Source organism: Cherax quadricarinatus, chromosome 32 (genome assembly GCF_038502225.1).
Source record: "Cherax quadricarinatus isolate ZL_2023a chromosome 32, ASM3850222v1, whole genome shotgun sequence".
NCBI lineage: Eukaryota > Metazoa > Arthropoda > Malacostraca > Decapoda > Parastacidae > Cherax > Cherax quadricarinatus.
In genome coordinates, this window is record NC_091323.1 from 33,512,203 (window position 1) to 33,539,079 (window position 26,877).

The 26,877-nt window shown below is 43.5% G+C and overlaps 1 protein-coding gene across 1 annotated transcript in view; it reads right to left on the minus strand.

Moving 5' to 3' along the window:
* Window positions 1-7,267: 7,267 nt before the first annotated feature.
* The window catches only part of LOC128690101 (neural cell adhesion molecule 2-like), a 31,530-nt gene continuing 11,920 nt past the window's right edge, over window positions 7,268-26,877 (minus strand). The window contains exons 2-8 of the mRNA XM_070090747.1: window positions 22,921-23,147; window positions 21,732-21,833; window positions 19,905-20,013; window positions 19,390-19,544; window positions 13,411-13,540; window positions 9,555-9,670; window positions 7,268-8,901 (exon numbers count right to left, since the gene is read on the minus strand). Of these exons, the coding sequence (XP_069946848.1) occupies window positions 8,857-8,901; window positions 9,555-9,670; window positions 13,411-13,540; window positions 19,390-19,544; window positions 19,905-20,013; window positions 21,732-21,833; window positions 22,921-23,147 (884 nt within the window). The 3' untranslated portion in view covers window positions 7,268-8,856. The remainder of the gene's footprint in view (window positions 8,902-9,554; window positions 9,671-13,410; window positions 13,541-19,389; window positions 19,545-19,904; window positions 20,014-21,731; window positions 21,834-22,920; window positions 23,148-26,877) is intronic.

A 26,877-nucleotide genomic window follows, 5' to 3' on the forward strand; every position in this document is an offset into this window, starting at 1 on the left:
CATGATGCAGGTGTATCATACCATGATGCACGTGTATCATACCATGATGCACGTGTATCTTACCATGTAGGTGTATCATACCATGATGCAGGTGTATCATACCATGATGTAGGTGTATCATACCATGATGCAGGTGTATCATACCATGATGTAGGTGTATCATACCATGATGTAGGTGTACCATACCATGATGTAGGTGTATCATACCATGATGTAGGTGTACCATACCATGATGTAGGTGTATCATACCATGATGTAGGTGTATCATACCATGATGTAGGTGTATCATACCATGATGTAGGTGTACCATACCATGATGCAGGTGTATCATACCATGTAGATGTATCATACCATGATGCACGTGTATCATACTATGATGCACGTGTATCATACCATGTAGGTGTATCATACCATGATGCACGTGTATCATACCATGTAGGTGTATCATACCATGATGCAGGTGTACCATACCATGATGTAGGTGTATCATACCATGATGTAGGTGTACCATACCATGATGTAGGTGTATCATACCATGATGTAGGTGTATCATACCATGATGTAGGTGTATCATACCATGATGTAGGTGTACCATACCATGATGCAGGTGTATCATACCATGATGTAGGTGTATCATACCATGATGCAGATGTATCATACCATGATGTAGGTGTATCATACCATGATGCAGGTGTATCATACCATGATGTAGGTGTATCATACCATGATGCAGGTGTATCATACCATGATGTAGGTGTATCATACCATGATGTAGGTGTATCATACCATGATGTAGGTGTATCATACCATGATGCAGGTGTATCATACCATGATGTAGGTGTATCATACCATGATGTAGGTGTATCATACCATGATGCAGGTGTATCATACCATGATGTAGGTGTATCATACCATGATGTAGGTGTATCATACCATGATGCAGGTGTATCATACCATGATGCAGGTGTATCATACCATGATGTAGGTGTATCATACCATGATGTAGGTGTATCATACCATGATGTATCATACCATGATGAAGGTGTATCATACCATGATGCAGGTGTATCATACCATGATGTATCATACCATGATGTAGGTGTATCATACCATGATGTATCATACCATGATGTAGGTGTATCATACCATGATGTAGGTGTATCATACCATGATGTAGGTGTATCATACCATGATGCAGGTGTATCATACCATGATGTAGGTGTATCATACCATGATGTAGGTGTATCATACCATGATGTAGGTGTATCATACCATGATGTAGGTGTATCATACCATGATGCAGGTGTATCATACCATGATGCAGGTGTATCATACCATGATGTAGGTGTATCATACCATGATGCAGGTGTATCATACCATGATGCAGGTGTATCATACCATGGTGTAGGTGCATCATACCATGATGCAGGTGTATCATACCATGGTGTAGGTGTATCATACCATGATGCAGGTGTATCATACCATGATGCAGGTGTATCATACCATGATGCAGGTGTATCATACCATGATGTAGGTGTATCATACCATGATGCAGGTGTATCATACCATGATGCAGGTGTATCATACCATGATGTAGGTGTATCATACCATGATGCAGGTGTATCATACCATGGTGTAGGTGTATCATACCATGGTGTAGGTGTATCATACCATGATGTAGGTGTATCATACCATGGTGTAGGTGTATCATACCATGATGTAGGTGTATCATACCATGATGTAGGTGTATCATACCATGGTGTAGGTGTATCATACCATGATGTAGGTGTATCATACCATGATGTAGGTGTATCATACCATGATGTAGGTGTATCATACCATGATGTAGGTGTATCATACCATGATGTAGGTGTATCATACCATGGTGTAGGTGTATCATACCATGATGTAGGTGTATCATACCATGATGTAGGTGTATCATACCATGATGTAGGTGTATCATACCATGATGTAGGTGTATCATACCATGATGTAGGTGTATCATACCATGATGCAGGTGTATCATACCATGATGTAGGTGTATCATACCATGATGTAGGTGTATCATACCATGATGTAGGTGTATCATACCATGATGTAGGTGTATCATACCATGATGCAGGTGTATCATACCATGATGCAGGTGTATCATACCATGATGTAGGTGTATCATACCATGGTGTAGGTGTATCATACCATGATGTAGGTGTATCATACCATGATGTAGGTGTATCATACCATGATGTAGGTGTATCATACCATGATGTAGGTGTATCATACCATGATGTAGGTGTATCATACCATGGTGTAGGTGTATCATACCATGATGCAGGTGTATCATACCATGATGTAGGTGTATCATACCATGATGCAGGTGTATCATACCATGATGCAGGTGTATCATACCATGGTGTAGGTGTATCATACCATGATGTAGGTGTATCATACCATGGTGTAGGTGTATCATACCATGGTGTAGGTGTATCATACCATGATGTAGGTGTATCATACCATGGTGTAGGTGTATCATACCATGATGTAGGTGTATCATACCATGATGTAGGTGTATCATACCATGGTGTAGGTGTATCATACCATGATGTAGGTGTATCATACCATGATGTAGGTGTATCATACCATGATGTAGGTGTATCATACCATGATGTAGGTGTATCATACCATGATGTAGGTGTATCATACCATGGTGTAGGTGTATCATACCATGATGTAGGTGTATCATACCATGATGTAGGTGTATCATACCATGATGTAGGTGTATCATACCATGATGTAGGTGTATCATACCATGGTGTAGGTGCATCATACCATTACAAACCATGGTTTAGGTGCATCATACCATTACATACCATGGTTTAGGTGCATCATACCATTACATTCCATGGTTTAATTGCATCATACCATTACATACCATGGTGTAGGTGTATCATACCATTACATACCATGGTGTAGGTGCATCATACCATTACATACCATGGTTTAGGTGCATCATACCATTACATACCATGGTTTAGGTGCATCATACCATTACATACCATGGTGTAGGTGTATCATACCATTACATACCATGGTGTAGGTGCATCATACCATTACATACCATGGTTTAGGTGCATCATACCATTACATACCATGGTTTAGGTGCATCATACCATTACATACCATGGTGTAGGTGTCTCATACCATTACATACCATGGTGTAGGTGCATCATACCATTACATACCATGGTGTAGGTGTCTCATACCATTACATACCATGGTGTAGGTGTCTCATACCATTACATACCATGGTGTAGGTGCATCATACCATTACATACCATGGTGTAGGTGCATCATACCATTACATACCATGGTGTAGGTGTCTCATACCATTACAAACACCTCGAGTCCTCTTGAACAAGACTTAGATATTTTCCTGGTTGTTGTCAGGATTGTAGTGCTGTGGGTAAGCTTGACAAGCTTTGCTCCTGCATCCAACAAGATTGATTGTAGTGCTGTGGGTAAGCTTGACAAGCTTTGCTCCTACATCCAACAAGATTGATTGTAGTGCTGTGGGTAAGCTTGACAAGCTTTGCTCCTACATCCAACAAGATTGATTGTAGTGCTGTGGGTAAGCTTGACAAGCTTTGCTCCTACATCCAACAAGATTGATTGTAGTGCTAAGCTTGACAAGGCTCCTACATCCAACAAGATTGATTGTAGTGCTGTGGGTAAGGTTGCCAAGCTTTGCTCCTATATCCAATAAGATTGATTGTAGTGCTGTGGGTAAGCTTGACAAGCTTTGCTCCTACATCCAATAAGATTGATTGTAGTGCTGTGGGTAAGCTTGACAAGCTTTGCTCCTACATCCAACAAAATTCCAGCTCTAGGAACATATCAGTTTTCTCGTTCAGGACAAAAATTCGTTGTTTCATGTCTCGTAATTAACCATAAGCTTAACTCGAGGCTTATTCTTCTTTGCGATAACAATTTATACTTATTTTACATTTTTTTTGTAAAGAATAGTCAGTAATGTTAGTTTACAAGGTTGCTGTGATGGTAGGGATAATGCACACACCAGTGCATATTAAACGATAACATTATATTTAGCATAATTTTCTGATTTTCTGAAGCTCACAGTAAATATTTTTCTAAATTAAAATTAAAATAAACTAACTTGAAAAAAATCATGCACTAGAACAAACTTTATTCTGGTGTCAAGTAATTTTTCAACACACTTAAACAGTTCATAAATAAATAAGTCAGATAAGCAGTGTTTGCATAAGTTATCAACCTAATAACTACATAAAAGAAAATATTTTGTTTATTTCTTAAGTCCAAATCTTAGCCCCAGATTCTTGAAATTTTGTACATTTTTATTTGTCAGTCCAGGTTATAGCAAGATGTGATCACCTTAGTGTTGTTTCAGCAGTTATGGTGAACTGTTGAAAGAGAGTAGCTTACTTTAATACATCTCTGTGTCGATAGATGTCTGTGTGGATAAATCTGTGTATGGATAGGTCTCTGTGTGGATAGGTCTCTGTGTGGATAGGTCTCTGTGTGGATAGGTCTCTGTGTGGATAGGTCTCTGTGTGGATAGGTCTCTGTGTGGATAGGTCTCTGTGTGGATAGATCTCTGTGTGGATAGGTCTCTATGTGGATAGGTCTCTGTGTGGATAGGTCTCTGTGTGGATAGATATGTGTGTGGATAGGTCTCTGTGTGGATAGATCTGTGTATGGATAGGTCTCTGTGTGGATAGATCTGTGTATGGATAGGTCTCTGTGTGGATAGATCTGTGTGTGGATAGGTCTCTATGTGGATAGGTCTCTGTGTGGATAGGTCTCTGTGTGGATAGATCTGTGTATGAATAGGTCTCTGTGTGGATAGATCTGTGTGTGGATAGGTCTCTATATGGATAGGTCTCTGTGTGGATAGATCTGTGTGTGGATAGATCTCTGTGTGGATAGGTCTCTGTGTGGATAGGTCTCTTATATATGTGGATGTCGAATCAAGTTGACATACTTCATATAAATTTTGGTAATCACTCGAGATTCTTCATTCAACCTTGGCAGCCACTTTTCTGACTACCACTTCTTTGACTACCACTTTTCTGACTGCCACTTTTCTGACTACCACTTTTCTGACTGCCACTTTTCTGACTACCACTTCTCTGACTGCCACTTCTCTGACTGCCACTTCTCTGACTACCACTTCTCTGACTGCCACTTCTCTGACTGCCACTTCTCTGACTACCACTTCTCTGACTGCCACTTCTCTGACTGCCACTTTTCTGACTACCACTTCTCTGACTGCCACTTCTCTGACTGCCACTTTTCTGACTACCACTTCTCTGACTGCCACTTCTCTGACTACCACTTCTCTGACTGCCACTTCTCTGACTGCCACTTCTCTGACTGCCACTTCTCTGACTACCACTTCTCTGACTGCCACTTCTCTGACTGCCACTTCTCTGACTACTACTTCTCTGACTACCACTTCTCTGCCACTTCTCTGACTGCCACTGCCACTTCTCTGACTGCCACTTTTCTGACTGCCACTTCTCTGATTGCCACTTCTCTGACTGCCATTTCTCTGACTGCCACTTCTCTGACTGCCACTTCTCTGACTGCCACTTTTCTGACTGCCACTTCTCTGACTGCCACTTCTCTGACTGCCACTTCTCTGATTGCCACTTCTCTGACTGCCACTTCTCTGACTGCCACTTCTCTGACTGCCACTTCTCTGACTGCCACTTTTCTGACTGCCACTTCTCTGACTGCCACTTCTCTGACTGCCACTTCTCTGACTACCACTTCTCTGACTGCCACTTCTCTGACTGCCACTTCTCTGACTGCCACTTCTCTGACTGCCACTTCTCTGACTACCACTTCTCTGACTACCACTTCTCTGACTGCCACTTCTCTGACTACCACTTCTCTGACTACCACTTCTCTGACTGCCACTTCTCTGACTGCCACTTCTCTGACTGCCACTTCTCTGACTACCACTTCTCTGACTGCCACTTCTCTGACTGCCACTTCTCTGACTGCCACTTTTCTGACTGCCACTTCTCTGACTGCCACTTCTCTGACTGCCACTTCTCTGACTGCCACTTCTCTGACTACCACTGCCACTTTTCTGACTGCCACCACTTCTCTGACTGCTGCCACTTCTCTGACTTCTACTTCTCTGACTGCCACTTCTCTGACTGCCACTTTTCTGACTGCCAACTGACCACTGCCACTTCTCTGACTGCCACTTCTCTGACTGCCACTTCTCTGACTACCACTTCTCTGACTGCCACTTCTCTGACTACCACTTCTCTGACTACCACTTCTCTGACTACCACTTCTCTGACTGCCACTTTTCTGACTGCCACTTCTCTGACTGCCACTTTTCTGACTGCCACTTCTCTGACTCTGACTACCACTTCTCTGACTACCACTTCTCTGCCACTTCTCTGACCACTTCTCTGACTGCCACTTCTCTGACTACCACTTCTCTGACTGCCACTTCTCTGACTACCACTTCTCTGACTACCAATTCTCTGACTGCCACTTCTCTGACTGCCACTTCTCTGACTACCACTTCTCTGACTACCACTTCTCTGACTACCACTTCTCTGACTGCCACTTCTCTGACTACCACTTTTCTGACTGCCACTTCTCTGACTGCCACTTCTCTGACTACCACTTTTCTGACTGCCACTTCTCTGACTGCCACTTCTCTGACTACCACTTTTCTGACTACCACTTCTCTGACTGCCACTTCTCTGACTGCCACTTCTCTGACTACCACTTCTCTGACTGCCACTTTTCTGACTGCCACAACCGCAACATTATGATATATAAAACGCAACAAATCTTTCCATTCAAGATACTCCAATTAAGTTTCTCTTATAACATCTATTAGTTTGTCAGCATTGTTCCTAGATTGTTTCTCCGTTCTTGTTAGCTCCACTAACATGTATTTCATGGTATCGTCTGTAATTACTTCATAGTGAATCTTCTTCTTGGCAAAAGTGACTCGCGGAGTGATGTTTTTGCAGCTCGTAGGATCAGATCTCAATGATACCGAGTTTTTCTTCCGAGGTGAATCCTGTTGTAAGTTATTTACGCAAAATAGATCATCATTTATCACTATATTGTGCACGCTGTGTTGTGTACATTATGTCACTTCAAATAGCACTTTATCAACAGTTTACAATAACTAATGTGACTGTCGTGATAAAATGTAATAACTCACCCCGTTAAAAAATGCAGTTCGAAAGAGTTTATTAGTAACACATTTGTTAATTGAGCAACATTTAACACGCATTTATATCACATAGGAGAGTGTCATCATCGAATCCTCTTATGACCAGGTGGCACTTTGGTGTACTTGTCCAGCAGTTCTTGTGACCAGGTGGCACTAGTGTGCTTGTCGAGCTGGTCTTGTGACCAGGTGGCACTCTGGTGTACTTGTCGAGCTGGTCTTGTGACCAGGTGGCACTCTGGTGTACTTGTCGAGCTGGTCTTGTGACCAGGTGGCACTCTGGTGTACTTGTCGAGCTGGTCTTGTGACCAGGTGGCACTCTGGAGTACTTGTCGAGCTGGTCTTGTGACCAGGTGGCACTCTGGTGTACTTGTCGAGCTGGTCTTGTGACCAGGTGACACTCTGGTGTACGTGTCGAGCTGGTCTTGTGACCAGGTGGCACTCTGGTGTACTTGTTGAGCTGGTCTTGTGACCAGATGGCACTGGTGTACTTGTCGAGCTGGTCTTGTGACCAGGTGGCACTCTGGTGTACTTGTTGAGCTGGTCTTGCGACCAGGTGGCACTCTGGTGTACTTGTCGAGCTGGTCTTGTGACCAGGTGGCACTCTGGTGTACTTGTCGAGCTGGTCTTGTGACCAGGTGGCACTCTGGTGTACTTGTCGAGCTGGTCTTGTGACCAGGTGGCACTCTGGTGTACTTGTCGAGCTGGTCTTGTGACCAGGTGGCACTCTGGTGTACTTGTCGAGCTGGTCTTGTGACCAGGTGGCACTCTGGTGTATAATATTGTCCCATGAACAGAACTTTCACTTCTGAATTTCATCATAAGGTAAATCTCTATTATTGTCTGTGTATCCAGCCACAGTTTAATTTTTTTATGTGTCTATTGACAATATCGTGAGGATAGTCACCCAGCCATCTAGGAACTAAGTAAGCCAGACAACCGGCCGGCAAGAGGGCCAGCTGGCGAGACAAGTGTCATTCAGAATGCCTGTCAGCTGGTCACTGGATCAGACAACTGGTCGAGCAGCTGGTCGACCGGTCATCTCAGAATGCCTGTCAATCGGTCACTTATTCTGACCTTCAAGGTTTGCAAGAAGCAAATATGCCTCTAATTCAACATCACTGGATCAGACAACTGGTCGAGCAGATGGACGACCAGTCATCTTACACTGCCTCAGCAAGTCAGTCTATCTTCCAGTCAACATTCAACTTCCACATTAGACTTCTTGTGTCAATGTTTTTATAGTTGTTGACAGTGCTTATTAGTTCGTTACAATATATAGAAGAGTGCTGTTGCCTGCTACACACAGCCTCCATCACCACTACTGTCACTGCTGCTGCTATCTGCCACACAGCCTCCATCACCACCACTGTCACTGCTGCTGCTGTGTGCCTCACACAGCCTCCATCACCATCACTGTCACTGCTGCTGCTGTCTGCCACACAGCCTCCATCACCATCACTGTCACTGCTGCTGCTGTCTGCCACACACAGCCTCCATCACCACCACTGTCACTGCTGTTGCTGTCTGCCACATACAGCTTCCCTCACCACAACTGTTGCCTGCTCTTGCTGCCGCCCTCATCACCACGGTCGCCTGCTACTCGCCTACGTCACTGCACACCCTTGCTCGCCTCTCTTAAAGATCTGAAACTGACGTGAGAAATTATGGTTACACATAATTGGACAGTGATTATTTCCTTGGCTTATGTTAAGTTTAGCGGCTCCACTTTCAAGTTAACGATATCTTATTCTGTAAATTAACTAATACCAAGTGGGATGAACAAGGAATACAGTTATATTTTGGGTCTATGGGAAAAAAGAGTTTTGGTACCGACAATAAGTAATAACTCAACCTAGGCTAGCCTAACCTAGATTAGGAGTTAAATTTTAGGCTAATATAAGTTGGGTTAGGTTCGATTACTAAAAAAGCTTTCTCTTCATGGGCCCAAAGTATAACTGTTTCCATTGTACTACTCACTTAATATTAGAGAATTTTCATAATTATATGTAGCGACTAAACTCAATATTTAATATATTTTGATATTTGTGTTATAAATATTTACACATACACGGGTGAGTGTCTTATATCTAACACACAAGAAGTGACAAAACCCATCACGTTCTACTGCAGAATGAGACACTTGTAAAACGTTTGGGAATCTTTAATGAGGAAACGTTTCGCCAGCCAGTGACCTCTTCAGTCTAATACAGAGAAAAACCGTGGAAATGTTTAACGCCTTCCCATAATAATAATTATAATAATAATAAGACGATGATGATGATTTAAGTCTGGATAGACTAACCTTGTTACAGAGTGTTGTGGGTGTGAGCAGTGTTGAGGTGAACGTCAGTAACACTAGCAGTGTTGAGGGTTGGATCATCTCTGCTAGAGAGTGTATGGCTGCCGGAGTCTCCCCTCCTGTGGGACCAAGGTTATGAACACCTAAGTACCCCCAGTATACAGGATATATATATATATATATATATATATATATATATATATATATATATATATATATATATATATATATATATATATATATATATATATATATATATATATTACATAATATAGTCACAAAATACATTGCTGTTACAAAGATAGGATGTACAGTACATGAGGTTTGAGGGATACATTTCAAGCACATATTGTTACGTGTTTGTCACAGATTACAATTCGAAAATCTCATCCAGCTCCTCAGAGCATGGGCGCTAATGTACATATATTATTCACACAAGGGCCAGGAGCTAAGAATCTATACTTGCAACAATAATTACGTGAGTAAATACACACACACAGGAGGCAGGACCCATACATAGCTTTAAGAAGAGGTATGATAAAGCTCATGGAGAAGGGAGAGTGACCTAGTAGCAACCATTGAAGAGGAGGGGCCAGGAGTTGTGACTCGACCCCTGGAATCTCAATTAGGTGAGTACACACACACACACACACACACACACACATGAGAATGTAGAATAAAAAATGGTGGACTTGAGAATACGTATTTTGCTGTATATACACAACGTCTACCATCACCTTCATATATTCTAAATTATTTTTCATATTTTTTACACCGTTCAATTTCGACTTTTTATCCTGCCATTGTCCATTACAAAGACTATCACTAAGACTCACGAATTCGTAATGACACGATTGCAAACAAACTATACCACGGGCGGGGATAGAACCCTCAATCAGAGAGTCATGAAACTCCAGACCGATGCGCTAGCCACTAGACCAGCTAGCTGCAACAAGATTCGTCCAACTAGGTATATTTATACACCATGCGTAGGTCTAGAGTTTTATGACTGATCGAGGGTTCTATCCTCTGCCTTGGTATGGTTTATCACTAAGATATTTTACCACCCCCAGGATGTGACCTGCAACACTCGACTAATTACTAGGTACTTATTTTATACCAGGTGAACAGGGGCATCAGGTCTAGAAAAACACATGCCTAACGTCTTCACCCGCTTCAGGATCGAATCCGGGTGTTTTGGTTGCGATGCCGGGGTCTTATCCCTCAACCACTAGTATTAAACACCTTTAAAATCTCTTACACTATCTTCTGTGGCTTGTAATTTGAAAGTGACAATAACTTCTGTCATTTTCAAACAGCGTTTGTGACATTTTTTATGATAGAAGATTTACCAGACCTAGCGGTGGATAAGGGCCTGATCAACCAGGTTGTTACTGCTGGCCGCACGTAGTTCACCTTACGGATCACAGTTCGGCTGCTCAGGTATCTGTCCAGGTCCCTCTTGAAGATAGCCAAGGGTCTATTGGTAATCTCCCTTAGGTATGCTGGGAGGCAGTTGGAGAGTCTTGGGCCCATGACACTTATTGTTGCAAGACTGTATAAAGCTAGTAGTAATATTAACTTACCTACTTCTGTGACTCTAATAAACTCCGAGGTAAACAATTCTATTATCATGTATATTTTACGTCTCAAAAATTTGTTCATCAAGAAGCCTAAAGAAGACAGTCAGAATACCAGCGGCCTTTCATCATAGTGTGGTGGAGGAGATCACTCTTCACTGTAAACAATAATGAAAATAACACCGCGGTGGCACTGTTTGACTGTCCGCTGTAAACAATTATAAAATAAAACTTCAAATCTTTCACTAAAAAGAGTTGAGTGTCAGGTGTATTGTTCATGTTTCAGTCAGGGAGATAAGACAGAGGCTGCGTTGCCACACTGTATATACAGGCACTGGTATAATGTTGGTACAGTGATATACTGGTGCTGGGGATATGTTGGTGTTGATAACATGATGTTGCTGGGGTGTAGTTATGTTGGTGTTGATAACATGATGTTGCTGGGGTGTAGTTATGTTGGTGTTGATAACATGATGTTGCTGGGGTGTAGTTATGTTGGTGCTGATAACATGATGTTGCTGGGGTATAGTTATGTTGGTGCTGATAACATGATGTTGCTGGGGTGTAGTTATGTTGGTGTTGATTACATGATGTTGCTGGGGTGTAGTTATGTTGGTGTTGATAACATGATGTTGCTGGGGTGTAGTTATGTTGGTGCTGATAACATGATGTTGCTGGGGTGTAGTTATGTTGTTGTTGATAACATGATGTTGCTGGGGTGTAGTTATGTTGGTGTTGATAACATGATGTTGCTAGGGTGTAGTTATGTTGGTGCTGATAACATGATGTTGTTGGGGTGTAGTTATGTTGGTGCTGAGAACATGATGTTGCTGGGGTGTAGTTATGTTGGTGTTGATAACATGATGTTGCTGGGGTGTAGTTATGTTGGTGCTGATAACATGATGTTGTTGGGGTGTAGTTATGTTGGTGCTGATAACATGGTGTTGTTGGGGTGTAGTTATGTTGGTGCTGATAACATGATGCTGCTGGGGTGTAGTTATGTTGGTGTTGATAACATGATGTTGCTGGGGTGTAGTTATGTTGCTGATAACATGATGTTGCTGGGGTGTAATTATGTTGGTGCTGATAACATGATGTTGCTGGGGTGTAGTTATGTTGGTGTTGATAACTTGATGTTGCTGGGGTGTAGTTATGTTGGTGCTGATAACATGATGTTGTTGGGGTGTAGTTATGTTGGTGCTGATAACATGATGTTGCTGGGGGTGTAATTATGTTGGTGCTGATAACATGATGTTGCTGGGGTGTAGTTATGTTGGTGCTGATAACATGATGTTGCTGGGGGTGTAATTATGTTGGTGCTGATAACATGATGTTGCTGGGGTGTAGTTATGTTGGTGCTGATAACCTGATGTTGCTGGGGTGTAGTTATGTTGCTGATAACATGATTTTGCTGGGGTGTAGTTATGTTGGTGCTGATAACAAGATGTTGTTGGGGTGTAGTTATGTTGGTGCTGATAACATGATGTTGCTGGAGTGTAGTTATGTTGGTGCTGATAACATGATGTTGTTGGGGTGTAGTTATGTTGGTGCTGATAACATGATGTTGTTGGGGTGTAGTTATGTTGGTGTTGATAACATGATGTTGTTGGGGTGTAGTTATGTTGGTGTTGATAACATGATGTTGTTGGGGTGTAGTTATGTTGGTGTTGATAACATGATGTTGCTGGGGTGTAGTTATGTTGGTGCTGATAACATGATGTTGCTGGGGGTGTAGTTATGTTGGTGCTGACCACAGATGTTGCTGGGGTGTAGTTATGTTGGTGCTGACCACAGATGTTGCTGGGGTGTAGATATGCAGGTGCTGACCACAGATGTCACCTGCATAAATTGCAAAACCCTTCACCAACAGGCTAAGAGAGGGATCTCTGTAAGAACTCTACGCCTCTCTCTTTCCTCTCGTAAAACTTGAATAGGTAATTATTAATATATAATAACATATATAAAAATCACCAGAAATTCGTTTCAAATACTTACAGTCAGTTGTGACTGAACTATATGATTCGTACTGTGTACTTGTAAGCCTATGATAGCTGGTGCCCAGGACACCTGTCATTCACTGAATGAGGTTGATTAAACTTTGTGTTCCATCTCTCATACTAGGCTGATACTCAACACCCGTGTGTGCTGGGTGGGTGTTTACCCTTGCCCTTCAACACGTGTGTTTGTGCTAGGTGTTGTAATACCTTCAACACCTGTGATTGTGCTGGCTGTTGTGACACCTTCAACACGTTTGTTTGTGCTGTTAAAATGACACTTACCCTTCAACACGTGTATAGAGATGTGTGCTGGCTGGGTGTTGGACGGGGAACATGTGTAGTTTCCTGAGTCTGATGGCCTAACATTGTCAAGGGACAAGACACTCACACCACCACTGGTCTCCACTCGTACCTGTCAACACAACACACCAAATATCTAAAGACAGCATAAGTTGTGGTAATGAGGATAGTAATGGTAATAGTATTGATAGTAGTAAATATAGTGGTAGAGACGGTGACGTTAACGGTGGTAGTAACAATAACAGAATGATGGTGGTATTAACGGTGCTAGTAGCACCAGTGGTAACAGTTCTTTATTATAAAAGTAATAGTAATAGAGGTTATAACCCTACTGGGTGTAGCATAAATAACATTATATTAATATTAGTAGTAGAAGAGTTTGATCGTTGTAGTTTTATTTGTAGTAACAGCATCACCATAAACAGCAGCTGGTAGGAGAGAGACAGAGACGAAGAGGAAGGAGGGAAAGGGAGGGAGGGAGAGAAAAATGAGTAGCAGTGAGAGGGCATTAGACTAAATGAGAAGCGGGCAGCTCTTGGCCCCAAGTTAATGATCTTGCTACTAGGACATCTCAGAGTTATGCGTTGCTGAGGTGTGAGAGCCTAGCAGGAAACAAGCTTTTTGGTGGTATGGAAGCCTCCTAGGAAGCAAGCTATGTGGTGGCTTGGAAACCTCCTAGGAAGCAAGCTATGTGGTAGCATGTAAGCCTACTAGGACGTAAGGTATGTGGTGGCATGGAAGCCTCCTAGGACGTAAGCTATGTGGGGGTATGGAAGCCTCCTAGGAAGCAAGCTATGTGGTGGCTTGAAAACCTCCTAGGAAGCAAGCTATGTGGTAGCATGGAAGCCTCCTAGGACGTAAGCTATGTGGTGGCATGGAAGCCTCCTAGGGCGTAAGCTATGTGGGGGTATGGAAGCCTCCTAGGAAGCAAGCTATGTGGTGGTATAGAAGCCTAGAAAGCAAGCTATGTGGTGGTATGGAAGCCTCCTAGGAAGTAAGTTATGTAGTAGTATGGAAGCCTCCTAGGAAGCAAGCTATGTGGTGGTATGGAAGCCTCCTAGGAAGCAAGCTGTGTGGTGGCATGGAAGCCTCATAGGAAGCAAGCTATGTGGTGGTATGGAAGCCTCATAGGAAGCAAGCTGTGGTGGTATGGAAGCATCATAGGAAGCAAGCTATGTGGTGGTATGGAAGCCTCCTAGGACGTAAGCTATGTGGTGGCATGGAAGCCTCCTAGGGCGTAAGCTATGTGGGGGTATGGAAGCCTCCTAGGAAGCAAGCTATGTGGTGGTATAGAAGCCTAGAAAGCAAGCTATGTGGTGGTATGGAAGCCTCCTAGGAAGTAAGTTATGTAGTAGTATGGAAGCCTCCTAGGAAGCAAGCTATGTGGTGGTATGGAAGCCTCCTAGGAAGCAAGCTGTGTGGTGGCATGGAAGCCTCATAGGAAGCAAGCTATGTGGTGGTATGGAAGCCTCATAGGAAGCAAGCTGTGGTGGTATGGAAGCCTCATAGGAAGCAAGCTATGTGGTGGTATGGAAGCCTCCAAGGAAGCAAGCTATGTGGTGGTATGGAAGCCTCATAGGAAGCAAGCTGTGGTGGCATGGAAGCCTCATAGGAAGCAAGCTGTGTGGTGGTATGGAAGCCTCCTAGGAAGCAAGCTATGTAGTGGTATGGAAGCCTCCTAGGAAGCAAGCTATGTAGTGGTATGGAAGCCTCCTAGGACGCAAGCTATGTGGTGGTATGGAAGCCTCCTAGGAAGCAAGCTATGTGGTGGTATGGAAGCCTCCTAGGAAGCAAGCTATGTAGTGGTATGGAAGCCTCCTAGGACGCAAGCTATGTAGTGGTATGGAAGCCTCCTAGGACGCCAGCTATGTGGTGGTATGGAAGCCTCCTAGGAAGCAAGCTATGTCGTGGTATGGAAGCCTCCTAGGAAGCAAGCTATGTAGTGGTATGGAAGCCTCCTAGGACGCAAGCTATGTAGGGGTATGGAAGCCTCCTAGGACGCAAGCTATGTAGTGGTATGGAAGCCTCCTAGGACGCAAGCTATGTAGTGGTATGGAAGCCTCCTAGGACGCAAGCTATGTAGTGGTATGGAAGCCTCCTAGGAAGCAAGCTATGTAGTGGTATGGAAGCCTCCTAGGTAGCAAGCTATGTAGTGGTATGGAAGCCTCCTAGGACGCAAGCTATGTAGTGGTATGGAAGCCTCCTAGGAAGCAAGCTATGTAGTGGTATGGAAGCCTCCTAGGACGCAAGCTATGTAGTGGTATGGAAGCCTCCTAGGACGCAAGCTATGTAGTGGTATGGAAGCCTCCTAGGACGCAAGCTATGTAGTGGTATGGAAGCCTTCTAGGACGCAAGCTGTGTAGTGGTATGGAAGCCTCCTAGGAACCAAGCTATGTAGTGGTTTGGAAGCCTCCTAGGACGCAAGCTATGTAGTGGTATGGAAGCCTCCAAGGAAACAAGCTATGTGGTGGTATGGAAACCTCATAGGAAGCAAGCTATGTGGTGGCATGGAAGCCTCCTAGGAAGCAAGCTATGTGGTGGTATGGAAGCCTCCTAGGAAGCAAGCTATGTAGTGGTATGGAAGCCTCCTAGGAACCAAGCTATGTAGTGGTATGGAAGCCTCCTAGGAACCAAGCTATGTAGTGGTATGGAAGCCTCCTAGGAAGCAAGCTATGTAGTGGTATGGAAGCCTCCTAGGAAGCAAGCTATGTAGTGGTATGGAAGCCTCCTAGGACGCAAGCTATGTAGTGGTATGGAAGCCTCCTAGGACGCAAGCTATGTAGTGGTATGGAAGCCTCCTAGGAAGCAAGCTATGTAGTGGTATGGAAGCCTCCTAGGAAGCAAGCTATGTAGTGGTATGGAAGCCTCCTAGGAAGCAAGCTATGTAGTGGTATGGAAGCCTCCTAGGACGCAAGCTATGTAGTGGTATGGAAGCCTCCTAGGAAGCAAGCTATGTAGTGGTATGGAAGCCTCCTAGGAACCAAGCTATGTAGTGGTATGGAAGCCTCCTAGGAACCAAGCTATGTAGTGGTATGGAAGCCTCCTAGGACGCAAGCTATGTAGTGGTATGGAAGCCTCCTAGGAAGCAAGCTATGTAGTGGTATGGAAGCCTCCTAGGAACCAAGCTATGTAGTGGTATGGAAGCCTCCTAGGAACCAAGCTATGTAGTGGTATGGAAGCCTCCTAGGAACCAAGCTATGTAGTGGTATGGAAGCCTCCTAGGACGCAAGCTATGTAGTGGTATGGAAGCCTCCTAGGAAGCAAGCTATGTAGTGGTATGGAAGCCTCCTAGGAAGCAAGCTATGTAGTGGTATGGAAGCCTCCTAGGACGCAAGCTATGTAGTGGTATGGAAGCCTCCTAGGAAGCAAGCTATGTAGTGGTATGGAAGCCTCCTAGGAAGCAAGCTATGTAGTGGTATGGAAGCCTCCTAGGAAGCAAGCTATGTAGTGGTATGGAAGCCTCCTAGGAAGCAAGCTATGTAGTGGTATGGAAGCCTCCTAGGAAGCAAGCTATGTAGTGGTATGGAAGCCTCCTAGGAAGCAAGCTATGTAGTGGTATGGAAGCCTCCTAGGAAGCAAGCTATGTAGTGGTATGGAAGCCTCCTAGGAAGCAAGCTATGTAGTGGTATGGAAGCCTCCTAGGAAGCAAGCTATGTAGTGGTATGGAAGCCTCCTAGGAAGCAAGCTATGTAGTGGTATGGAAGCCTCCTAGGACGCAAGCTATATAGTGTTATGGAAGCCTCCTAGGACGCAAGCTATGTAGTGGTATGGAAGCCTCCTAGGAAGCAAGCTATGTAGTGGTATGGAAGCCTCCTTGGAAGCAAGCTATGTAGTGGTATGGAAGCCTCCTAGGACGCAAGCTATGTAGTGGTATGGAAGCCTCCTAGGACGCAAGCTATGTAGTGGTATGGAAGCCTCCTAGGAAGCAAGCTATGTAGTGGTATGGAAGCCTCCTAGGAAGCAAGCTATGTAGTGGTATGGAAGCCTCCTAGGAAGCAAGCTATGTAGTGGTATGGAAGCCTCCTAGGACGCAAGCTATGTAGTGGTATGGAAGCCTCCTAGGACGCAAGCTATGTAGTGGTATGGAAGCCTCCTATGGGAAGCAAGCTATGTAGTGGTATGGAAGCCTCCTCCTATGGAAGCCTCCGCAAGCTATGTAGTGGTATGGAAGCCTCCTTGGAAGCAAGCTATGTAGTGGTATGGAAGCCTCCTAGGACGCAAGCTATGTAGTGGTATGGAAGCCTCCTAGGAAGCAAGCTATGTAGTGGTATGGAAGCCTCCTAGGACGCAAGCTATGTAGTGGTATGGAAGCCTCCTAGGAGCAAGCTATGTAGTGGTATGGAAGCCTCCTGGAAGCAAGCTATGTAGTGGTATGGAAGCCTCCTAGGACGCAAGCTATGTAGTGGTATGGAAGCCTCCTAGGAAGCAAGCTATGTAGTGGTATGGAAGCCTCCTAGGAAGCAAGCTATGTAGTGGTATGGAAGCCTCCTAGGACGCAAGCTATGTAGTGGTATGGAAGCCTCCTAGGACGCAAGCTATGTAGTGGTATGGAAGCCTCCAAGGAAGCAAGCTATGTGGTGGTAGGAACCAAGCTATGTAGTGGTATGGAAGCCTCCTAGGACGCAAGCTATGTAGTGGTATGGAAGCCTCCTAGGAAGCAAGCTATGTAGTGGTATGGAAGCCTCCTAGGAAGCAAGCTATGTAGTGGTATGGAAGCCTCCTAGGAAGCAAGCTATGTAGTGGTATGGAAGCCTCCTAGGAAGCAAGCTATGTAGTGGTATGGAAGCCTCCTAGGACGCAAGCTATGTAGTGGTATGGAAGCCTCCTAGGAAGCAAGCTATGTAGTGGTATGGAAGCCTCCTAGGAAGCAAGCTATGTAGTGGTATGGAAGCCTCCTAGGACGCAAGCTATGTAGTGGTATGGAAGCCTCCTAGGAAGCAAGCTATGTAGTGGTATGGAAGCCTCCTAGGAAGCAAGCTATGTAGTGGTATGGAAGCCTCCTAGGAAGCAAGCTATGTAGTGGTATGGAAGCCTCCTAGGAAGCAAGCAACGCTAGCCTCTCATTCGCCATTAATAAACTAACCATAAATCTCCTTTACTGTTATAATATTTAAGACAATATTTATTATATATTAGATATCAGAATAATTATTTATGTTTTCCATTTAGTTTAACTTTTTTATATATTTTACTGAGATATATTTTGTTTCTGGCGTCGGTAAATTTATATATACTTAGTAGCCAGAGTTTCAACTAATATTACAAAGTTATTTATCAAACATCATTTTACATATAAAATGGATATTTGTAAATCGAAGAATAATAGTTATTTTAAATTAAGGTATTAAGTTTTCAATTTAGATGAGATGGATTCAGAGTTAGTAGTATATATATATATATATATATATATATATATATATATATATATATATATATATATATATATATATATATATATGTACACAGTGAGGTGAATGTCTCTCTCAGTACTCAGTATATATATGCTGAGACCTTACTTGAATTCTTTCTTTACGACTTGAAGTATTGACTGATTGTAAACAGTTACATGCCGGCTTCATAACCTTCGTGTCGTCGAGACTTTAAGTCTAGTTAACCAATCTAGAACCGGGTGTAAATCATACCATTTTTTTTTTAAATATAAACCAGAATCCTTGTCAGAAATAATCATAGTAGAACTATTCAGACAGATATCCCATAGAATAATAGATGTTGGTATGTTATGTATATCTTATCTCACAATGACCATAAACGATCAACCTGCTCCATCTAACTCATAGGTCATTCAGCATTTGAGTGTCAGCGTGCCATATTTCTCCGTTGAATTCGAGGTCATCTTCGACTTCTGTTATCACGCTTACTGATGATATGATAGTTGATCATTTTGTTATCGTGGTTCCTCAAATTCTCAGTTGTACTGTATATTAAAACAGTCATACATACCTCCCTTGTCAGGTGGTAGTTAATCATCTGGTCGTCATGGTACCAGAAGACGTAGGTAGGAGGCTGGGTGTTGTCTCTTAACACACACACCAGTCTCAAGGAGCTTCCCACAGTCATGTATTTCTCAGGACCTCCCAAGATCTCTGCCGACGCCTCTGTCAAGAAGGGAACCTTGATGGACAACTTTTGAAAGTTTTTCTTGTGGTTAACAGGACGAAGAGACACATACAAGGTGCAGAACAAACTTTTTTAAATGCAACGTTTCGCTCTGAGTACACTTTATCAAGATCTATACAGAGCGAAACGTAGTCCCTATAAAAAGTATTAAGTAAATTGTCTCTGCCGTCATACTTGTCGTTCATATTTCGCATCGGTTATTAAGTAACGAAATGAGACGGATTGTGTCAGTGAGACGAGAAAGGAGGATAAGGATTTACTTATCCAGGATGTGTAGGATGAAGGATAAAAGTTAACTTACCCAGGATGTGAAGGATGAAGGATAAAGGTTAACTTACCCAGGACGTGAAGAGTGGAGAAGAGGCTGACGGGAGGGTGAGATGACACTTGACATTCGTACACGCCGTTGTCACGAACCTGAACATAACGGATGTGAAGTTGCCAGTCCTGTGTGGAGTGCAACACTGTAGTCCTATCATAATACACTCATCACTACACCTGTACACACACACACACACACACACACACACACACACACAAGTGATTTTTTAAATGTAGCAAAGTGGAATAAATAGAATAGTTAAAGTTGAAAATAAGGGCTGCACAAGTGGGAAAGTAAGATCAGAGGAGGAATATTTGTGATAGAAGTAGTTTGAGTAATGACGTGGAAGGGATAGGAAAGGCAGATTTATCAGTGAGAATCAGCAGAGTTTCCTTGGGAGGATATCCTCTCATACAAACCTGCTGGAGCTGTACTATGGATACAGAGATAAAAATGAAATTCCGCCCTGGGCGGAATTAATTTTTTTTGAACTGCAAAACAAGTTCTGATGCATTATTTTAAGAGAGAATAATGCATGAACTAGAAGATAAGGCGGGATAAAAATGAAAAGACTGTCAGTTGCGTCAGAGGATATCTGAAAGAGAGCGGCAGTGAGGAAGGTGTCAGAATGAGCGTATGACGAGAGGAGTCCCTCAATGATAGGTACTAAACCCACTGCTGTTTTAAAATATGCAAATTGTGTCTCAGATGAGACGGGAGTGAAATATTCGTAGGCCTAGTTACTGATGAGGCAGAGGTAATGTGAAGGATAAGTTCAAGGATTGACAGAGACAAACTCTAGGAAAACTTCAAAACCTGGCGAATTGTCAAGAAACGAAAAGGCAAATAAGGATCAATTCAGCAAGGACCAAAATATCGTCCAGTTTCCATATCCAGTTTGAGGGTTAGTTGTAAAGAACATATTTTTGAAATATGAAAGGATCAGTAGAGAAAGTATTAGAGAATATTTCTTCACAAAAAGTGTTGTTGGTAGATGGAATGGAGAAATTGTATAAAATACCACCGCGATGGATAAAGACACAAATGCATTGCAAGGTGATCCTTTATTGACAACGTTTCACCCACACAGTGGGCTTTGCCAAGTCATAAACACATCAACGTGGGGAGAGAGGATGGAATATATATATACACACACACATTCTCCGTCCCCAGATAAATCTGCTGTGACTAGACAAGGTCTGCTGTGTAAGAAAAAGATTGTCAATAAAGGATCACATTACGTTGTTTTTATCTACGGAGTGAATGAGATAAGAGAGAAAGGAGTGTTTCACATTTACTGGAAAAACTATATCCCTCTTACTATAAATAGGTAATTGAAATATATAATTGCATCACACATATGTATTTTTTTCAACAAAGCGGCTGTATCCCATCGAGGCAGGGTGACCTAAATTTAGTAATGTATACAGGAGAAGGGGTTACTAGCTCCTTGCTCCCCGCATGTTAGTCGCCTCCTACAACACGCATGGCTTACGAAGGAAGAATTCTGTTCCACTTCCCCATAGAGAATATGTAATTATAAATAGTTAATTACAAATAGCTAATTAAAATAGGTAATTAAAAATGATAATTAGAAAGAGGCGATCACGATATTCATGATACATAGGAGAATCGATAAAGTAGATAAGGAAATAATGTTGTTTGAGAGGAACTATAACAAGGTTCCAGTGACGGAAGCTGAATACGTGTATGAACCACAACGATCTTAGGAAGTACTTCTTCAGCGAAATGGTAGCAAGTAGAACAAACCTTGTGAAAAGATACTGGCAATTCCTTTCAAGGATTTCAGGAAAAAGTTTACAAAATGCAAATTTAAACTTACATTTTCCTGCTTGATGTAGCGAACCTGGAACCTTTCGTCGCTGCTGTAGGCCTGAGAGCCCACTGTCAGCAAGTGGTAGTCCCGCCTTCTGACCCACGACACCTAAAGGCAGGAAGGAAGAGCGAACAAATGTCAGAGAAGATGAAGGAGAGTGAATGACCTGTAATGGAGGTGTAATGAAAAAAAAACTGAATAATCGTTATGTAAATTATATATATATATATATATATATATATATATATATATATATATATATATATATATATATATATATATATATATATATTGTCGGAGTATAAAACAAATTCCAGTCACACAACAGAGCGAAAAAAAATGTAAAGGACCTGGGAGTGAAAATGTCTGAGAATCTCACTTTCAAAGATCGCAGCAATGTATCCACCGATTTTATTGGAAAATGAAGGGATGGATAACGAGAACATTCAAAACTAGGGATGCCAAGCCAATGATGATTCTCTTCAAATCGTTTGTTCTCTCTAGGCTGGAACATTGCCGTACAATAACAGACTCTTTCAAGGCTGGGGAAATTGCAGACGTGGAAAATATACAAAGAACTTTCATTGCACGTATAAGTACCCTAACGCACCTAAATTAATGGAAACGGTTGAAGGCTCTTGATCTGTACTCCTCGGAACGCAGGCGAGATAGATACATGATAATATACACTTGAAAAATCGTAGAAGGACTAGACCTAAATCTACACACGGAATCACTCCCTACGAAAGCAAAAGACTCGACAGGCGGTGCAACATCCCCCAGTGAAAAACAGGGGCGCCACGATTACGCTAAGACACAACGCAGTAAGTGTCAGGGACCCAAGACTGTTCAACTGCCTCCCAGCATACATAAGGAGGATTACCAATAAACCCCTGGCAGTCTTCAAGAATGTGCTGGACAGGCACTTAAAGTCAATACCTGACCAGCCGGGCCTTCAACAAACCACCTACCCTCCAGCAAGCCACCTACCCTCCAACACACCACCTACCCTCCAACAAGCCACCTACCCTCGAGCAAGCCACCTATCCAACAAGCCATCTACCTTCCAACAAGCCCCCAACCTTTCAACAAACTATCTACCTTCGAACAAGCCACCTACCTTCCACAAGCCCCCAACCTTCCAGCAAGCCCCTTACCTTCCAACAAGCCACTTACCTTCCAACAAGCCACCTACCGTGTTCTCTCCCACGTTGTAAGTGACACAGTGAAGAACTGCTGTAGTTCCCACTTGTGACCTGAGCTCCGTATTGTTGAGCTGAATGAAACTCGTGTTCCGCTGATTGCTGAGCTGAGTGAAGATGGTGCTGCTGGCCTCAGTGTTGAGTTGAGTGAGGATAGTGGTGCTGGACTCAGTGTACACCTCCTGCGTAGTGGTCGGCTGTGGCAGCAGGCTTGGAAACACTGTGGAAACACGGAAATGATTTGACAAAAGATGCTTGGGAGATACTACATGGAGGAGCATGGTAATAGTTCTAGTGTCCATGGTACCTGGAGGAGCATGGTAATAGTTCTAGTGTCCATGGTACCTGGAGGAGCATGGTAATAGTTCTAGTGTCCATTGTACCTGGAGGAGCATGGTAATAGTTCTAGTGTCCATGGTACCTGGAGAAGCATGGTAATAGTTCTAGTGTCCATTGTACCTGGAGGAGCATGGTAATACTTCTAGTGTCCATGGTACCTGGAGGAGCATGGTAATAGTTCTAGTATCCATGGTACCTTGAGGGACATGGTAATAGTTCTAGTGCCCATGGTACCTGGAGGAGCATGGTAATAGTTCTAGTGTCCATGGTACCTGGAGGGGAATGGTAATAGTTCTAGTGTCCATGGTACCTGGAGGAGCATTTTAATAGTTCTACTGTCCATGGTACCTGGAGGAGCATTGTAATAGTTTAGTGTCCATGGCACCTGGAGGGGCATGTTAATAGTTCTAGTGTCCATGGTACCTGGAGGAGCATTGTAATAGTTCTAGTGTCCATGGTACCTGGAGGGGCATGGTAATAGTTCTAGTGTCCATGGTACCTGGAGGGGCATGGTAATAGTTCTAGTGTCCATGGTACCTGGAGGAGCATTGTAATAGTTCTAGTGTCCATGGTACCTGGAGGGGCATGGTAATAGTTCTAGTGTCCATGGTACCTGGAGGGGCATGGTAATAGTTCTAGTGTCCATGTCACCTGGAGGGGCATGGTAATAATTCTAATGTCCATGGTACCTGGAGGAGCATTGTAATAGTCCTAGTGTCCATGGTACCTGGAGGAGCATGGTAATAATTCTAGTGTCCATGGTACCTGGAGGAGGATTGTAATAGTTCTAGTGTCCATGGTACCTGGAGGGGCATGGTAATAGTTCTAGTGTCCATGGTATCTGGAGGAGCATGGTAATAGTTCTAGTGTCCATGGTACCTGGAGGGGCATGGTAATAGTTCTAGTGTCCATGGTACCTGGAGGAGCATGGTAATAGCTCTAGTGTCCATGGTACCTGGAGGAGCATGCTAATAGTTCTAGTGTCCATGGTACCTGGAGGAGCATAGTAATAGTTCTAGTGTCCATGGTACCTGGAGGAGCATGGTAATAGTTCTAGTGTCCATGGTACCTGGAGGAGCATTGTAATAGTTCTAGTGTCCATGTCACCTGGAGGGGCATGGTAATAATTCTAATGTCCATGGTACCTGGAGGAGCATTGTAATAGTCCTAGTGTCCATGGTACCTGGAGGAGCATGGTAATAATTCTAGTGTCCATGGTACCTGGAGGAGGATTGTAATAGTTCTAGTGTCCATGGTACCTGGAGGAGCATGATAATAGTTCTAGTGTCCATTGTACCTGGAGGAGCATGGTAATAGTTCTAGTGTCCATGGTACCTGGGGAAGCATGGTAATAGTTCTAGTGTCCATTGTACCTGGAGGAGCATGGTAATACTTCTAGTGTCCATGGTACCTGGAGGAGCATGGTAATAGTTCTACTGTCCATGGTACCTGGAGGAGCATTGTAATAGTTCTAGTGTCCATGGTACCTGGAGGGACATGGTAATAGTTCTAGTGTCCATGGTACCTGCAGGAGCATGGTAATAGTTCTAGTGTCCATGGTACCTGGAGGAGCATGATAATAGTTCTAGTGTCCATTGTACCTGGAGGAGCATGGTAATAGTTCTAGTGTCCATGGTACCTGGGGAAGCATGGTAATAGTTCTAGTGTCCATTGTACCTGGAGGAGCATGGTAATACTTCTAGTGTCCATGGTACCTGGAGGAGCATGGTAGTAGTTCTAGTGTCCATGGTACCTTGAGGGGCATGGTAATAGTTCTAGTGCCCATGGTACCTGGAGGAGCATGGTAATAGTTCTAGTGTCCATGGTACCGGGAGGGGAATGGTAATAGTTCTAGTGTCCATGGTACCTGGAGGAGCATTGTAATAGTTCTACTGTCCATGGTACCTGGAGGAGCATTGTAATAGTTTAGTGTCCATGGTACCTGGAGGGGCATGTTAATAGTTCTAGTGTCCATGGTACCTGGAGGAGCATTGTAATAGTTCTAGTGTCCATGGTACCTGGAGGAGCATGGTAATAGTTCTAGTGTCCAGGGTACCTGGAGGAGCATGGTAATACGATCTTAGGAAGTACTTCTTCAGCGAAATGGTACCTGGAGGAGCATGGTAATAGTTCTAGTGTCCATTGTACCTGAAGGAGCATGGTAATAGTTCTTGTGTCCATGGTACCTGGAGAAGCATGGTAATAGTTCTAGTGTCCATTGTACCTGAAGGAGCATGGTAATAGTTCTTGTGTCCATGGTACCTGCAGAAGCATGGTAATACTTCTAGTGTCCATGGTACCTGGAGGAGCATGGTAATAGTTCTAGTGTCCATGGTACCTTGAGGGGCATGGTAATAGTTCTAGTGACCATGGTACCTGGAGGAACATGGTAATAGTTCTAGTGTCCATGGTACCTGGAGGGGAATGGTAATAGTTCTAGTGTCCATGGTACCTGGAGGAGCATTGTAATAGTTCTACTGTCCATGGTACCTGGAGGAGCATTGTAATAGTTTAGTGTCCATGGTACCTGGAGGGGCATGTTAATAGTTCTAGTGTCCATGGTACCTGGAGGAGCATTGTAATAGTTCTAGTGTCCATGGTACCTGGAGGGGCATGGTAATAGTTCTAGTGTCCATCGTACCTGGAGGAGCATTGTAAAAGTTCTAGTGCCCATGGTACCTGGAGGGGCATGGTAATAGTTCTAGTGTCCATGGTACCTGGAGGGGCATGGTAATAGTTCTAGTGTCCATGTCACCTGGAGGGGCATGGTAATAATTCTAGTGTCCATGGTACCTGGAGGAGCATTGTAATAGTCCTAGTGTCCATGGTACCTGGAGGAGCATGGTAATAAATCTAGTGTCCATGGTACCTGGAAGAGCATTGTAATAGTTCTAGTGTCCATGGTACCTGGAGGGGCATGGTAATAGTTCTAGTGTCCATGGTACCTGGAGGAGCATGGTAATAGTTCTAGTGTCCATGGTACCTGGAGGGGCATGGTAATAGTTCTAGTGTCCATGGTACCTGGAGGAGCATGGTAATAGCTCTAGTGTCCATGGTACCTGGAGGAGCATGCTAATAGTTCTAGTGTCCATGGTACCTGGAGGAGCATAGTAATAGTTCTAGTGTCCATGGTACCTGGAGGAGCATGGTAATAGTTCTAGTGTCCATGGTACCTGGAGGAGCATGGTAATACTTCTAGTGTCCATGGCACCTGGAGGAGCATTGTAATAGTTCTACTGTCCATGGTACCTGGAGGAGCATTGTAATAGTTCTAGTGTCCATGGTACCTGGAGGAGCATTGTAATAGTTCTAATGTCCATGGTACCTGGAGGAGCATGTTAATAGCTCTAGTGTCCATGGTACCTGGAGGAGCATTATAATAGTTCTAGTGTCAATGGTACATGGAGGAGCATGGTAATAGTTCTAGTGCCCATGGTACCTGGAGGAGCATGGTAATAGTTCTTGTGTCCATGGTACCTGGAGGAGCATGGTAATAGTTCTAGTGTCCATGGTACCTGGAGGAGCATTGTAATAGTTCTAGTGCCCATGGTACCTGGAGGAGCATTGTAATAGCTCTGCTGTCCATGGTATCTGGAGGAGCATTGCAATAG